Source organism: Giraffa tippelskirchi, chromosome 13 (assembly GCF_054371585.1).
Source record: "Giraffa tippelskirchi isolate mGirTip1 chromosome 13, T2T-mGirTip1v1.2.pri, whole genome shotgun sequence".
Lineage (NCBI taxonomy): Eukaryota > Metazoa > Chordata > Mammalia > Artiodactyla > Giraffidae > Giraffa > Giraffa tippelskirchi.
The window spans coordinates 119,570,020-119,586,565 of record NC_137287.1 but is presented as its reverse complement, the minus strand read 5'-3'; the positions used below and the strand labels follow the sequence as shown (position 1 = coordinate 119,586,565).

General features: G+C 59.5%; 1 protein-coding gene across 15 annotated transcripts in view; it reads left to right on the top strand.

Annotated features, from left to right (window-relative positions):
- Positions 1-16,222, top strand: part of RIPOR3 (RIPOR family member 3) — a 73,979-nt gene extending 57,757 nt beyond the window's left edge. For 6 of the 15 annotated variants that reach the window (XM_081560290.1, XM_081560284.1, XM_081560289.1 and 3 more), the window contains 17 exons: positions 154-207; positions 785-934; positions 1,094-1,157; positions 1,501-1,544; positions 1,731-1,856; positions 1,935-2,080; positions 3,573-3,702; positions 5,463-6,035; positions 7,316-7,446; positions 8,232-8,355; positions 8,836-8,971; positions 9,565-9,726; positions 10,423-10,584; positions 11,082-11,284; positions 12,363-12,446; positions 14,310-14,400; positions 14,878-16,222. In XM_081560290.1, coding sequence (XP_081416416.1) covers positions 154-207; positions 785-934; positions 1,094-1,157; positions 1,501-1,544; positions 1,731-1,856; positions 1,935-2,080; positions 3,573-3,702; positions 5,463-6,035; positions 7,316-7,446; positions 8,232-8,355; positions 8,836-8,971; positions 9,565-9,726; positions 10,423-10,584; positions 11,082-11,284; positions 12,363-12,446; positions 14,310-14,400; positions 14,878-14,981 — 2,484 coding nt within the window. In that variant the 3' untranslated portion in view covers positions 14,982-16,222. Of the gene's footprint in view, positions 1-116; positions 208-784; positions 935-1,093; positions 1,158-1,500; positions 1,545-1,730; positions 1,857-1,934; positions 2,081-3,572; positions 3,703-5,462; positions 6,036-7,315; positions 7,447-8,231; positions 8,356-8,835; positions 8,972-9,564; positions 9,727-10,422; positions 10,585-11,081; positions 11,285-12,362; positions 12,447-12,924; positions 13,136-14,309; positions 14,401-14,877 lie in introns of those variants that run through there. The other 9 variants (XM_081560291.1, XM_081560285.1, XM_081560295.1 and 6 more) reach the window with 3 other exon arrangements.
- The last annotated feature ends 324 nt before the right edge of the window (positions 16,223-16,546 follow it).

Below are 16,546 nucleotides of genomic sequence, written 5' to 3'. Positions count from 1 at the left end.
TGAGGCTTGGCGATGAGCCTTTCTCAGGGACGGTGAGGGGCTGGCCTGACTTCGAGCCCAGCTCTGTGTCAGGACCTGCAGGAGGGTGGCGGGGGCTTGGGGTGGGGGTGGCCCAGGCTACTTTTAAAGCATCTTCTGTTCTTCTGGGAGAAGCAAACACGCTCAGTGGAAAGGCACATTCGGAAGATGGAGTTTCACATCAGCAAGGTCAGCCTGGTTTTGGGGGCGCCTCTCAGCTTGAGGGGGCACCTCTGCGGGGTCAGTGGAGGAAGGTTCTCTGGGTGCCAGGTGGCTGCAGAAAGCCAAGGGGGTGCAGGGACTGCGGGGCCTGAGCCCGAAGGTGGGGATGGGGTGGGGGTGGGGGTTAGAGGGCCGAGAGTGATGAGTCCAACCACCCGATTGTATGGATGGGGCTGTAGAGGCCCGGAGAGGGACACAGACGGGCTCAAGGTCACACAGCTAGTCCCTCAAGCTTTATATGGGCAAACCCCTCCATGAACTCACTCTGCTCCCCGGGAGCCCCGCGGGTGGACGGAACATCACACACGCACCTTCCCTGTTTGACCGCTGAAAAGCGCATCCACGCAGCCAGCTCACTAGTTTTTATCGAGCCCGAGCTGTGCGCCAGCAGCTGCCAGGTGCTGGGGATGCGGAATGTATGGGACGGACTCGGTCCCAGTCCCAGAGGGGGCACGCTCGCTGGGGGCGGGGCCAGCACTACTGGGGGGTGTGGCCTCCGGAGGGGCTGGAGTCCAGATACGGTTCCGGATGAGTGCGCCCACAGGTGGACGAGCTCTACGAGGGCTACTGCATCCAGTGCCGCCTGCGCGACGGCGCCTCCAACATGCAGCGGGCCTTCTCCCGGTGCCCGCCCAGCCGCGCCTCCCGAGAGAGCTTGCAGGAGCTGGGCCGCAGCCTGCAGGAGTGCACCGAGGTGGGCGGCGGGGGGCCGGTTTGGGGGCTCCCTGGGCCCTGAGCCAGCCTCTCTCTCTGCCCTCGGGGGTGGGCGGGGGTCTCTGTCTGGCAGGGTCCGTGCGTGCCCCGTGGTCCATCCCGGGGCAGGAGGTGAGCCACCTTCTGTGGGGCTTTGCAGGACATGTGGCTCATCGAGGGGGCCCTGGAGGTTCACCTGGGCGAGTTCCATGTCAGGATGAAAGGTAACAGGACAGGGCTGGGGTGGGGTGGGGGGCAGTCTGGGTGGAGCCTCAGGCCTTCTCCGGGACCTTGTGCTGAGGATAGGGAGTGATGGTCAGAATCCCAGGGTTCCAGGCCCAGCCCGGGTTTCTACTCCTGTGACTTGTGACCTCGGGCAAGTCCTGTCCGCTCTCTGAGTTGAAAGGAAGGGCCCAGGTCTGCCCTTTGTCATCGTGATGGCTTAGCTCACTGCCGCCCCCTGAAGCTGATGACCCCCACTGTGGGAGGGCTCCCCACTTGAGGGCCTGTGATCCACGGGGTAGGGACAGTGGACAGCGGAGAGATGAGCCCCTCTCTGTGTTCCAGGCTTGGTGGGCTACGCACGTCTCTGTCCTGGAGACCAGTACGAGGTACGCCCACCCTCTGGGATCGGTCCGGTCCTCAGGGCTCCCCGCCAGGCCTTCGGGAGTGGGGATTTCTGGGAAGCAGGGTCTCCGCTGGGTTCCTGTCCCACCCACCCCCCCAGCTGGCAGGGAGGGCCCCAGGCCGTGGCAAGGGGCGCGGCTCACCGCTCCTTTCTCGGGCCTGGCGCACAGGTGCTCCTGCGTCTGGGCCGCCAGCGCTGGAAGCTGCGGGGCCGCATCGAGTCGGACGACAGCCAGACCTGGGACGAGGAGGAGAAGGCCTTCATCCCCTCCCTGCACGAGAACTTCGAGATCAAGGTGGGTGGGGCCCGGGGGCGGGGGCCGGGCCGGGGCCGGGGGCGCGGCGCCCACGCCCACCACTCCACCCTCCCCCAGGTGACGGAGCTGCGCGGCCTGAGCTCGCTGGCGGTGGGCGCAGTGACCTGCGACGTCACCGACTTCTTCACCACCCGGCCGCAGGTCATCGTGGTGGACATCACAGAGCTGGGCACCATCAAGCTGCAGCTGGAGGTGCTGTGGAAGTGAGTCGGGGCGGCCGCTTCCCCGCTGCCCCTCCTGGGGTGGGGGGAGTGGGGTGGGGGCGGGGGGGTCGGCCCCAAATAGCCCCCCACCCCACCCCCCGGAGAGGACCGCGGAGAGGCCTCTCTGGCTCCCCCTCGTGGCCTGACCTCACCCCAGCATCCGCCCCGGGTGGCCCCGCCCTCAGGAAGCTCCCGAGACAGGCAGGGGCCCAGACCCTTTTCTGCAGCCCTGTCCATGCCGGGGCCTGCCCCCCACCCCCCACGAGTTTAAATTCTCTTCTCTCTTTTTTTTCCTTACTTTTGAATTAGTGGCTACTAGAGACCGGGGCCGGCCAGGACCCTTTATGGCAGCCTCCTGGGCTGGGTTCCCGGGAGAAACCCACCTCCGCCTTCCTACACCCCCCATCGCATTACCTGCTGACCCCCCGGCGCCCACCAGGCACAGGGCTGAGCAATCACCCTGCGGTCCCCCTGGGCCACAGCCCAGGATGGGGGACGCTCGTGGGAACCACCCCTGCCTAGGGTGGGGCTTTCCACTGAGCATCCCATCCTGGTGGTTCCCACAGGTTTTGGTTTTTGGTAGCAGAGATTTTTTTTTATCCCCAAATGAAGCCTTGTGTTTCAAGGAAATTCCCTTCTCCTGATTCCCTAGGGCAGGTGCTGCAGGAGCAGAGGGGCTGACCACGCTTCCTCTACTCTGGTGCCCGTTCTGACCAGTTGGGGCCAGTCTCTCCTTTCTCCCTGGGGGTGAACTGGGTGGATGTGGATGAGTGACGCCCCCGCTTCCGTGCCTGCATTTGTCTAGTGGGGGTGAGCACACTGCTCAAGCGGTCAGGGCAGGGGGTGGCCCAGCGCCCTGCAGCCCCAGGTCGGGAAGGTACAAGGACCCAGGCATCTCGCTGGCCCACAGCTGCCCTGGGCAGGCACAAGGACCCAGGCATCTCGCTGGCCCACAGCTGCCCTGGGCAGGCAGGGCCCCTGGGCCACGGGCCCGTGGCTGGGCTGGGCTCCAGACGCTGTGAGCTGGGCCAGCGTGCAGACAGGCGAGCAGATGTCCAGGAGGCAGGGAGGGCCGACCCAGCCGTGGCGGCTCCAAGGACAGGCAAGGGTCTGGCCGGAGCGTTGCTTCCCGCGCTTCCCCCGCGGGTCTGCAGCCTCCCCCGGGACTGTGATGGGAGCCCCCTGACCCAGGAGGAACCTGCGGGGGGTGATGATGTGGTTTACCCAGAAGACGAAGCTCTGAGTGTCCACCACTGCTCTGCTGAGCTTCTCAAAGGGTGGTGGCCGATTGCTGCCCCTCCCCATCTGGCTAAGGACCCTCGGAGCAGTGGATGTCTGAGATGTTTCCAGGAGGCTTCAGGGCGGGGATGTGGAGTCCCTCCACTGTGCCTGTCCCCCCCACCACCGAGCCTCTGTCTCAAGTCCCCTGGTCCTGTCTGTGGTACGATGGCCTCTGGCCATTGATGACACCCTGGCCTCTGCTCTCCTCCAGCCCATTTGATACCGAGAGCTTCCTGGTGTCGCCCAGCCCCCCAGGCAAGTTCTCCATAGGCAGCAGGAAGGGCTCCTTGTACAACTGGACACCCCCAAACACCCCCAGCTTCCGGGAGAGATACTACCTGGTGAGTGAGCCTCACTGGGCGGGGATGTGGTGGGCTAGGATTGGTGGTGGGGGAGGGGGTGACTCCCCAGGGGTCAGCACGTGGTCAGCACATGCACCTCCAGGTTCAGCAAGCTTTGGGTTCAGCCTCCCTTTTTGGGGGGTGTTTTGGGGTACCTTTTCTTTTTCACTGCCTGCCCTCTGTTCTGCGGCCTCTGGACTTGGTTCTGGGCTTGACTGGGATGGGGTTCTCCAGGTAGTTCTACCACCCTGGCCACGGCCTTGGCCTCCAGTTTGTTTTGCACTTTGGAACGTGTTTCCAGTAGGTAATAGCTTGACTTCATGTACAGTGATACCCCTCTTTCCTGTGGCCTCCAGGGGCCTGGGTCCCTTCCTTGGCACCCCTACTCTTGTCGCCTTCCTCCATGGTCCTCCAGAGAGGCTCTGGGCCATCTGGGAGCAGATGCAGCCTCTCTAGCCTGTGTCCCTCAGCCGCCCTTGCCCTGGTGATGCCCTGGAGATCTTCTCAGTCATGTTGACACTGTGCAGCATCCCATATTTGGCTAAAACCCGCGCTTTACTTAACAAGATACTGAGGTTCAGTTTTTGCTATTACCAATGACCGGGCAGTAAATAACCTGGTACACAAATCACCCTGTATGTGTAGATGCCCCAGGGAGGGTCCATATGGGACAAAAACAAGGACTTTCTGTCAAGCCCAGAGGGAGGCTGATGCGGAGTGGGACCACCCTGCCGCCCTCCTCTGGACCTTATGTGGGGAAGGCAGCTTTAGATGAGCCAGGCAGCTTGTGCATTTAGAGGAATCTTGGTTGTCCGGCCGGGGTGGTCCCAGCGTACTTTGGTTACAGAGTCATCTACGGTCAAGAGCAAGGACTCTGGAGCCAGATGGCCTGGGCTCCAAATTCTATCTATCTGTGCCTTTCATGGAGAAGGCAATGGCACCCCACTCCAGTACTCTTGCCTGGAAAATCCCATGGACGGAGGTGCCGGGTAGGCTACAGCCCATGGGGTCGCTAAGAGTCGGACACGACTGAGTGACTTCATTTTCACTTTTCCCTTTCATGCACTGGAGAAGGAAATGGCAACCCACTCCAGTATTCTTGCCTGGAGAATCTCAGGGACGGCAGAGCCTGGTGGGCTGCCGTCTATGGGGTCGCACAGAGTCGGACACGACTGAAGCGACTTAGCAGCAGCAGCAGTGCCTTTCATCTGCTGTGTGACCTTGAGCAAGTCACTCAACCTCTCTGGACTTCCGTTTCTGCACTGGAGAAGTGAAACTAACAGCACTGCCCCCATGGGGCTTTGTGAGGGTTAAATAAGTGACTTTGTAAAGGAGGAGTGCTTCCTAGATTGCCTGGCAATAACAGGTGGTGCTGTAGGAACATCAACCACTGGTCTGGTTGATGAGGGAAAGGTTACAGCAGAGGGGGTCAGAGTTTGTGTCAGCTGGCCTGGATTAAAATGCTCACATGTCCATCCTTCCTGGTGTGCACTTCGCTTCTCCGAGGGCAGAAGAGCGCCACCCTCAGGGAGTCGTGTTGAGGGTTCACTGCGGGCTGACTCAGGGGCTGGGGCTGGAAAGGAGTGAGTGAGCCGGATACAAGAGGTGCCAGGCACCTTGGTGGGCCCCCGTCATCCCGCGGCTGTGGGTACACAGAGCAGACGTCTGGGGGCTGCCCTCGGGGGTCTCATTCTGATCTCCAGGGCAGCTGCTGAGTCCAGCCTGTCTGTCTGTCTGTCTGCCGGCCTGTCGGTCTCCAGTCTGTCCTGCAGCCACGGGCACAGCAGGCTTTGCTGCTGGACGGGCCGAGGGCCCCCTCCGTCCTCAGCTGCCTGTCTGATGGCGACCTTCGGGGCCCCGGCCTGCGGAGCCGCAGTCAGGAGCTGCCCGAGATGGACTCCTTCAGTTCCGAGGACCCTCGGGACACAGAGACCAGCACGTCGGCGTCCACCTCGGATGTGGGCTTCCTGCCCTTGGCCGTTGGCCCCAACTCCTCCATTGAAGAGGAGGCCCAAGAGGATCCCCCGCCCCTGGGCCTCCTGCCAGACATGCTGCACTTGGCGAAGGGCTCGTTAGTGGAGCAGCCGGGCTGGAGAAACTTGGAGGTGGAAGCCCCCGACCTGTCACAGGGCTCCCCCTTCCACAACCACGCACTCTCGGGGAGCCAGGGAGGCCCCGACGAAGGAGACACCGAGGACATGGCGGATGGGCCTGGGCTGCCCCTCGAGAGGCCTCTGCAGGAGGTCCTGGACTTACTGAGGTCTGTGGACCCTGCCCCGCCGCAGCTCCGGGAGCTGGAGTACCAGGTCCTCACCTTCAGGGACCGGCTGAAGGTATGTGTGCTCTTTGCGGGGGGGCCTGCCCTGCTTGCTGATGCTGGCAGTGGGACAGGGAGCCTGGCATGTTGTAGAGAAACTGAAATGAACTTTTGGCCAACCCAATACTTATTTGTGGTGACTTTGCTGTTTGAAACAGCCCTCAAGGCCTGGGCTGAGGTGCTGGCCAGTGTTCCTGATGCACCTTGTGGAGGAAATCTGTGTGTTGGATAAGCCTTGTTCAGCCTTGGCCTTGAGTTCAGTGTTGATGAGTCAGCGATACAATGTCTATATTAAAATAAGATGCCTTTAAGCAGACACAGGCAACCCAGGTGGCACAGCGGGAAAGAATCTGGCTGCCAGCACAGGAGACACAAGAGACGCAGGTTCGATCCCTGGCTCAGGAAGATCCCTTGGAGAAGGAAATGGCAGCCCACTCCAGTATTCTTGCCTGGAAAATTCCATGGACAGAGGAATCTGGCGGGCTACAGTCCTTGGGGTTACAAAGAGTCAGACACAACTGAGCACATGCGCACACACAAACAGACGCATAAAACAAGGTTCTGTGTTGACGGGCGGATAAAAAATGTTGACCCGAGGCTCATGGCCTCTGCATTTCCCCTGGGAGCAATGACTGGTTCAGTTTCAAGTCCCAGGGATCACGGTGACTTTATGCACTGTAATTACTGTGAATAATGGGGGCCGTGTGTGTGTGTGTGTGTGTGTGTGTGCACGTGTGCGGGCGTGCATATACACATGTGCACACATTTTTTTCCCCATCAAGCAAGGAAACGTCTGCAAGTAGCCTTATTGTTATCTTGTTGCTCAAGATTTTCTCCTTGGGATCAACCTTCAGGAGCCCAGTTCTGACTCGTGGGGGCTGAGTCAGCCCCGTGGACTCTGTGGGACTCAGCCACAGGGGACCGGCTCCTGGGAGGCTTTGATGACTCGACCCGCCCAGTCCCCTAGGCAGGGGCTGCCTCCAAACTCCTCCCCTTCCACACTTCCTGAGAGAGGAGATACCTGGAATCCAGAGGCTCACCTGGCGGCCTTTGGCCTGGGTTGTCTGGCCTGACCCATGCCATCTTTAAAAAATAATTTGCAATTAGTTGTCGATATTTAAAAACTGGGCAGCTCCCCACAAAGTCTAGGTTTCTGGTTTTTCTTGGAAAACTGAATGGTCCGCCTCAGGCCCCACACCCCGGTGGCAGGGGCCCCCTGGGGGGAGGGCCCTGAGGACGTGCCCCCCGCCCGGGCGCCCCTGAGGCCTGGCCGTCGGTCCGTCCGTCCGTCCGCAGCCCCGCAGAGCTCGCCGGGAGCACGCGTCCGCCGAGAGCCTGATGGAGTGCATCCTGGAGAGCTTCTCCTTCCTCAACGCCCACATTGCCCCCCACGAGCTGGCCCTGTGTGGGGGCTCCCAGGGCCTGCGGTGAGTGCGCCCCTCCCAGCACTGACCTGGAGACCAGCCTCGGGCCCAGCTGCCTGCCGGCCCCCTGCCCCGTCAGTGTCTCCCACAGCGCCCACTCTGCGTCTGTTTTCTTTATTATGGTCCTGGCCCATGTGCCCGGCACATGACCAATGGAGCAAACAAGGATACCTCAGCTGGCCTTGAGCTTTTGCTCTGAGCAGTGGGCTTTCTTTCTTAAAAAAATCTTATAAAATAACACCAGCACATGCGGTAGAACCTCAGACCTCTTTGGAGCAATCTCGCAGCCCCACCCCCATGAGCACAGCAGTACAGAAATAGACGAATGGGCTACATTTCGCCCCACCGCTCAGGATCCCACGGGGAGGGGGTGGCATCTCCACCCAACATTCCCGCGTCACATCCACCCCTTCAGGGCTCGGGCTCAGCCCCTGCCATGGAGCAGACACGGTGCCAGGTGCGCTGGTGTCTTGCTCAACCCCCCATGGCTCGAGTTTGGGGCTCCTGCCTCCACTTTCCGGATGAGTAAACTGAGGCTTGGGGAGGCAGACTTATCCAGAGTCCCAGAGCTAGGGATGTGTTCGAACCTCAGGCTTCTGCTGCCAGTTGCACACCCTGGAAAGTGGGTGGGGAGGGGGGCATCCTTCCCAGCCTCTGCTTTGTGTGAGCTGTTGCGTCTCCAGGAGCCGGCCCCCCGATCAGAGCTCCTCAGGGAGGGAGGGTTTCCCCTGTCCCTGAAGGCAGCTGAATGCTTACGAACCAGTCACCCAGTTCTCACTTCCACTCAGAAAGGACAAGAGTCCACCCCCACCACCATCGCTGAAAGCGTCATCCAGGGAGCTCACGGCTGGCGCCCCAGAGCTGGACGTGCTGCTGATGGTTCACCTCCAGGTCTGCAAAGCACTGCTGCAGGTGGGCGAGGACCTGGGGAGGGTGGGGTGGAAGGTTCAAGCGGGGGAGGGGGCCAAACAGTCCTGTGGTCCTCAGGCAGCCCCGGCCATAAGCCGAAGGCAGTGGTGGTAACTCTTAGTGGCAGATGCCAGAGCTCCAATCCAAACTGGCTCAAAAGGAAAGGATTTGGTTCACAGACTTGAAAGGCCCAGCGGTGGGCTTTGGGTCCAGCTGGATCCAGGGCTGCAAACAACATCACGATTGGGTCTCACCCTCTCTCGGCTCTGCTGCCTGTGCGGGTTGGCTTCTCTCTCTGCAGGCTCCTGGTAGCTCCAGCCTGCACCCTGCCTCTCAGCTGCTCTGGCGAGGAGGAATCCCCAGATGACAGGGCGCTACCGTGGGGATAGGAGGGACGGGGAAGGGGCCGGTGGGAGTCACAGTCATGGTGACCTCAGAAGGCATGTTCTGGGCTAATCTGGAGCCCCATGGGCTGCTCCCCAGAAACTGGGCTCCCCTAATCTGTCGAGGATGGTCCAGGAGTGCCTTCTGGAAGAAGCTGCACAGCAGAAGCAGGTTCTGGAGACGCTGTCCGTGCTTGACTTTGAGAAGGTCAGCAAAGCGATGTCCATTGAGGAGAGTAAGTACTTGCCATCTGGCCGTGTGAATGGCGGGAGGTAATGAGGATGAAAGCCCGTGGCGGGGGGTGGGGGGCTCCTCTCCCTTCCCGACACTCGACACTCAGTGGCACCCAGGGGATGCGAGTCGGGGAGTGGCTGGGCTGGGACCAGACCCACACCATGGGGGCGGGAAGGGTGGCCAGCTAGCTTCGGTCAGCCGGGTGACCCTGGACAAATGAGTCGCCGCTCTGAGCCTCAGCTTCCCCATCTGTATAACGGGGAGGTCCCTGGGTAGGCGTCAATGAAGGAATCCCCGGGACTCATTCAGGGGTTGAACAACAGGGGCTGGGACCCCACGCCCATGGGACCTGCCCTTGTCTGTCAGGGGAGATTGGGGACAGCAGAGCCCTGGGGGTGTCATGGGGCCAGTGGGCGGTGACCAGATGAGGCTCAGGGCTGAAGGTGACGCCCACACGTGGGGAAGGGGCCTGCCTTAGGCCAGGCCCCGCCCCCTCCCCGAGCCCTCGGGTCCCAGGGGCAGGAACTTCCCCGGGCCTCCTGGTTGCTCGTTCTTCCCCCTCGCCCGGTCAGCTTTCTGAGCCTGGGCTTTCAGTCCTCCCGCAGGCCACGCGGAGGAAGGGCTGCCTGAAGCTGTGGAGGGGCTGCACAGGGCCCGGCGCCACCCTGTCCTGCCTGGGGACGGCGCTGCTGGACCAGCTCAAGAAGACGTTCCTGCACAGAGTCAGGGGGAGATACCCAGGACAGCTAGAGATAGGTAGCCCCCCCGCCCCCTTCCTCCCCACGCCCCCCAGGAAATGCTGTGTGGAGCCCCCAGGGCCTGGAGCATCACCACTGCAGGCATCGCTTCAGCCCCTTCCATGCCCGCCCCGCTGCAGATGCCCGCGTGGCATCGAAGGGAGGCATCGCTCAGCTTGAGCACAGAGCATCTCCTCTTCCCGGGTAGAGGGGGGAGGAGCCCGTGAACCCCGGGAGCGGCCTGCGTCCGTGGGCTGGTGCAGCTTCTGGGGACCGGTTGATACGAGAACCTTAGAGAAGGGCCCCTGGGGAAGGTAGGCAGGACTCTATCTGCCTGACAGCGGCATCGTGAGTCTTGGCTGGACTCTTCCTCGGAATGCAGAGCTGTAGCATCTTTCTATGTTGACCACTGAAGGGTGGCAGGCGTACTCCTGGCAGTGGCTCTGGACCTTAAGCAGTTCTAACCACCTGCCCTGCCTCTGGGATTCAGACTGAGGGGCTGGTGGGGCCCAGGACACATGGATGCCCCGCGGGACCCCCAACTCAGGCTCGGGGGCCTCAGCTGGAGTGTGTCCCTCGTGGGAATGGGGGGTGCCTCAGGGATACCATCCACAGGCCGTCACAGAGCCTCCAGACTGACCCGGCTGGGCTCCCGGGGTGTCGCCAAGAGGTTGAGACCCCCGTCTTCCCCCTCGCCCTCTCTGTGTGTCGCCAGCCTGTCGCAGGCTCCTGGAGCAGGTGGTCAGCTGTGGCGGGCTGCTGCCTGGAGCCGGGCTCCCCGAAGAACAGACCGTTACCTGGTTCCAGTTTCACAGCTACCTGCGGAGGCAGAGCGTCTCTGACCTGGAGAAGCACTTCGCCCAGCTCACCAAGGAAGGTAGGGGCTGGGGCGGTGGGCAAGTGCCCTGCAAGCAACATGGTAATGATGGGGGACGGCCCATGGGCCCATCGCGGAGCTCTCGGTCTTGGCTCTGGGAAGCCGGTTTTGCAGCATGCCTTTCCCCTCCAGCTGTTCTTTTGAGAACCTGATTTAATTAGATTCTGTGTTCAGCCCACATAGAAATGAGGTCCTAGGGCAGGAGGTTGTACGAAGCACAGAGCAGAGGTCAGAAGTGGACAGGAGGGTGTGCTGGGCTGGCCCGAGTTCCTGAAGTAGGGGCTGGGGTTGATTCATCTTCAGGGTGTATTTGATCCCTAGCTAGAAGGCCTTCCTGGAGATTCCAGGAGGCCCCTGTGGGACCGGTTTGGGCGGGGCCTCGGTGAACACACAGACGTGTCCTGGGATTTGCTCCTCCAAGGCTGATGTTCAGCCTGCAGCCACCCAGCCGGGCCGCAGTCAGAGGGGACCTGGGCCGCCTCTTCTGTCTCTTCCAGTAACGCTCGCGGAGGAGCTGCAGTGCGGGGCCCAGGCCAGGACAGTCAGGAAGCTGCAGGGGAAGCGGCTGGGCCAGCTCCAGCCCCTGCCACAGACGCTGAGGGCCTGGGCGCTGCTCCAGCTGGACGGGCCCCCCCGGGTGTGCAGAGCAGCCAGCGCCCGCCTGGCCGGCGCGGCCAGAAACAAGAGCTTTCGGGAAAAGGTGCGTGTGGCAGGCGGCGGCCTCTGTGGGAGTGTGAGCCAGGGGCAGACGATACAAAGGAGAGTGACGGGGCTGCATTCGCGAGATGCTCCCGACATGACCACGGCCTCATGCGTGGCCATCTTCACCATGGGCAGCACCAGCCCTGGGGGCAGGTCTGGGGTTGCCAAGCTGTCAACTGCATGCCCCATGCGTGTCAGCTCCCTCAGCTGTGTTTCTGCAGCCACGTTATCTGTTTGGTCTCTGAGACGTCACCTGCATGTAGAATGTTCATTTTTCAGAATTCTGTTACCCTCACTCACTTTTGACTAATATGTATGGCTGGCTGGTTCGTTGTTTGGTTCACTCGAAAAACCAAGAGACGGGATCCCTGTGCCTTTTAGGTTCCTGGCCCTGTGACTATTCTAGATTTAGGGGACCAGCTCCCGAAGTCGGAGAAGGGCAGTACTGGGGCCTTACCACAGTCTCGGGCACACCCAAGTGCCAGGCACATCCCTAAAACACCACCCCCCACCCCCGCCTGCTTCCTATGAGCCCCTAAAGCAATATTGCAAAGTAAGCACCAGCTTTGTTTTCCAGCTGGACTGACATGGCCATGGTTATGTGACCGATGGGGCGGGGTCAGAGCTGTGACTGGAAAAGGTGATGAAGGAAGAGATGCTTCTCTTTCTGGCAGCCTCACCAAAGCTCCCTCCGTGTGTTCCGTTCTTCTGCTATCCCCCCTGGACATTGGGGTCGCTGATGTAGCCTTTCACCTAGATGGTAGTTTCAGAATGCATTTTGTAAACATTAGATGAGTTTTTAAAAAAATATTTGGCTGCACTGGGTCTTAGTTGTGGCATGTGGCATCCAGTTCCCTGACGAGGGATGGAACCCAGGCTCCCTGCACTGGGAGTGGAGTATCAGCCACTGGACCACCAGGGAAGTCCTGAGACCAGTGCTTTCAGATAAACTGAGTACACAGCCTACAACTCCATGCTGTGTACGCACGCTGTGAGCATACTGGAAGACCGGCGGTGGGTAGTACCATGGATTTTGCTCTCACCAGCCCCCCGTTCACAGCCACCGTATTTCCTAGGCCTTGCTCTTCTACACCAATGCCCTGATGGAAAATGATGCAAAACTCCAGCAAGCTGCGTGCGTGGCACTAAGACATCTCAGGGTGAGTCTAACCTACACTTGCTGGTGATAGAGAGAAGCCTGGTTGTGATTTAACGCTGAAGTTAGTGCATTTCAAAATGATTCCACTGGGACCAAAAAGAAAAAGAAAATCATTGCCAGTGAAAAAGCACCAGAAAGAGGTGGCTGTAGAGAAACGGCCGTCAGCTCCGCCAGCAGAAGCTCCGTGGGCAGAGGCCCCTCAACAGTGGCCTTCTGTGCATTTGCTCCGGCTCTATGTGAACCCAGAGGCTCATGTTTGTGCTCTTGGATTATATGGTTTAATAGCCTCAATTTAAGATTTTCTAAAAGCACGATAAGCTCACTGTAGAAAAACAGCGTAGAGCTTCTCTGCTGGCTCAGGAGCAAAGAATCCACCTGCTAATGCAGGAGACACGGGGTTCGATCCTTGGTCCACGAAGATCCCACATACCTCAGAGCAAGTAATTCTGTGCAAGACAACTACTGAGGCTGTGTTCTAGAGCCCGGGAGCCGCCGCCACCGAGCCCATGTGCCACGTCTACTGAAGCCCCCAGGCTCCAGAGCCCAGACTCTGCAACAAGTCACTGCAGCGAGAGGCCCGGCACCACAGCCAGGGCAGCCCTGGCTCGTTGCAACTGGAGAAGAGCCCGTGCAGCAATGAAGACCCAACACAGCCAAAAATAAACGAAAAAAAGGTGTAAAATGCAGAAATGCAAAAGTTCCTCATCCTTTTTTTGCCACACCTTGAGGCATGTGGGATTTTAGTTCCCCAGCCCGGGTTCGAACCAGTGCCCCCTGAAGTGGAAGTGTGGAGCCCTAACCACTGACCCGCCGGGGAATTGCCCCAAAGTTATCCCTCTCTGTGCATAAAGCTGTTAAAATTTGTATGGAGTTCTGAATTACTTCCTTAGGCTAGACTTAGTGTTCAGTGATATCCCAGGGCCAGAAAATATAAATTTTAAAAAATATGTATTTTTGGTTGCCCTGGGTCTTGGTGGCTGTGCCTGGGCTTTCTCTAGTTGTGACAAGCGCGGGCTCCTCTTTGTTGCGGGCCATGGGCTTCTCATTGTAGGGGCTTCTCTTGTGGATCAAAGGCTCTAGGCGCACGGGTTTCAGCTGTCACAGCACACTGGCTCAGCGGTTGTGGCTCTTGGGCTTAGTTGCTCCGCAGCATGTGGGGTCTTCCCGGACCAGGAATTGAACCCATTTCCTCTGCACTGACAGGCGGATTCTTATCCAGTGAACCACCAGGGAAGCCCCTAAATGCTTTTGAGACTCTTGAGACAACACACCCCTTTACCCTCATTTGTGTAAAGATGCAGATATGAGGCGATGTTTGTTTTACTGCTATTTGCGCCTGTAACTCTTATTTTAAAAATCTTTGTCATTTTGCTAGATGAAAAATGGTCCAATACAGACTAAATTCTGGAAGGAACCGACAGGAAATTCTACAAGGTCCATCTGGTTATGATCAAATAACCAGGGAGTGTCTGGGTGCCCACTAGAGGGGGCTAACGTGCACTCTGGGCCTGGGCCTGGGGGACGGTGGGTGGTCAGCCGTGCCTGGACCAGGACACCGATGATTCCTCTCCTGGTCTGACCTGGAGGGAAGGGTTGGGCGAGGCAGAGGAGGTAGAAAGGTCCAGAAGAAAGCAGGTCTTATTCCAACATGGGCCTTTTAGAAGGTGTCAGGGTGGAAAACATGACGTTTGCCAATGGCACTTCAGTGAGACAGCCCTCATGAGAAGCACAGAAGCCTTTGGAGAAGGAAGGGGCTGAGGTCGCAGAGACCATGCTAGGGCTGGTCGTGCAGGGTTTTATGAAAGCGGACACCTGTTCCTTAAAATGTCCCCTGAGGGGCCCGCTTTCCCCCAACCTCGAACAGGGCGTGGAAAGCATCGATCAGATCGCCAGCCTGTGCCAGTCTGACGTGGAGGCCGTGCGCACGGCCGCGCGGGAAGCCACGCTGTCATTTGGTGAGGTCCAGCGTCCCGTGTTGCCCAGTGTGGGTGGCGGGGTGGGGGGTGCCGGGGTCCATGGAGAGGTTGTGCTGGTGAGGCCACGGTCAGCTCCCCAGTCAGCTCCCAAAAGACGCAAACCCGCAGCTGGGACGGGCACCACCAGCGACCCGCTTCACTGCGCCTGGCCAGGGCAGGTTTCCTTTATGGTTGAGGTGGCAAGAGGAGCTCTGTTAACCTCTTAAACTGTCCCGTTTACGATCCGTGGGGATGAAGGCCAGATGTAAGGTGGGACTCAGGTTCAGCAGCCTGTGCTGGACACAGGGGTGGGTCACAGGGTCCACGTGAGCCGGGCCCCAGGGCTCCCTGACCCCCACCCTCTCCAGCGGCCCCGGAGACCCGGGCATCCGGAAGCACTGAGGCCACGTGGCTCCCCCGAGTAGACAAGCGCGAGGTGGGGGGACAGGCTACCGACAGATGACCTTGATATTTCAGGGGAGAAAGGCCACTTGGCTTTTGAGAAGATGGACAGACTCTGCTCAGAACAGAGAGAAGCGGCCTTCGGCCAGGAGGCAGATGTTGAAATCACAATATTTTAAAAAGCCTCAGCTGACGGGCTCAAATCTGGCATCCTCTGTGCTGCGGCCTGGCCCCAACACAGGGAGGATTCTGGGGAGGTGCGGGGTGGGGGGCAGGCTGAGTGCTCCCCCAGAAGCATCAACTGGCTGAGCTGCTGCCTGACCCTCCAGGCCAGTTACGAAGCCCCGGGGCGTAGGTGGGACTTCTGCCCCGGAGCAGAGCAAGCACGGCACGTTGAGGGCTGCGCTTCAGCCCGCCTTTGGCTCTGAGCATCGGCCTGACCTTCTGCAGGCTGCAGAGCCGGGTCAGTGCCCACCAGTCCTGCTGCGGGGAGGCCGAGGCTGGGAGTCAGCAGGGCAGCTGGCTCGGCGCCACCTGGTTCCCTCAAGCCCAGGACTGAGGCGGCGAGCGGGCAGGCTGAGGCTGCCAAGGAGGTGACGCGGGTTGGGCCTGGCCACGGCACAGGCTGTCGCCGTGGGAGCGGGGTCGGGGGGCACGCAAGAGGGCCGAGCCGGGGTCTCCACTGTTCACTTCAGCCCGAGACGCAGCCCAGATGCCCGTGGAGCCGGGCAGCAGCCTGCCGACCACGGACCTTGATCTCACTGTGCTTCTACGACACAAGGAAACAAGGATGGGGCCTCAGCCGGGAAGTCCGAGCGTCCTTTGCTTTGACCTTCACCAGTCAGAACAGAGGGGCTTCCCTGATGGCTCATCAGTAATCAATCTGCCTGCACTGCAGACTTGGGTTCGATCCCTGGGTCGGAAACAGCAACCCCACTCCAGTGTTCTTGCCTGGAGAAGTCCATGGACAGAGGAGCCTGGCGGGCTGCCGTCCACGGGGTCGCAAAAGGGTCCGACTGAGCGACTAAGCACGATGAAGCATAAATCAAAATGGAATCTACTTTTTGAAGCAAGTCCACTTAGGGCTTATTAAATAAATTGCTTCAGAGGCCATACGCTGGTCTGAAGAAAGATGTCACTGAACATCATGTTTAAAGAAAGAAAATTAGTTTCCTATTTAAGTCTTAAGAAAACCCCAAGGTGTCCTGGGATGTTTCTGGGTTAATACAGAGGCACCCTGGGTTCTGGATATGGAATCCACAGTGGAATCGGAAAGCTCTGTAATTTAAACATGCTCATTTACATTTCATGTATATATTTTGTGCTTTTTGGTTTAATTCAGTATTTATTTGCCTTGCTGATATGTTTTTTTCTGAAATTTCAATAAAAAAGAACTTTTTATTGGTGTTTCACTCTGTCTGAGACATGTGGAAGGCAGTGGTTGTTTTCTCAAATGTCCTGAAGGAAGAAGCCGCCCTCACCCCCGCCCCACTCCCCAGGGCTCTTCCCAACGTGACGTTCCGTGAGGTGGCTTCTCCCACAGACGCAGCGGCCGCAGAGGGTGGTCTTGGGGCACAGCGCCCCTCGGATTCCCCACAGGCTCCCTGATGCAGCCCGAGTCCTCTCTCCTTAGACACCAGGCGGCCACCCTTCTCTGGCCCTGGGCCCTAATTTCTGCTCAAGGTTACAAATTTCTTCTTTTTTCACACTGGCATTCCACCTCCTCATGAAAGCTTGGCTGCCC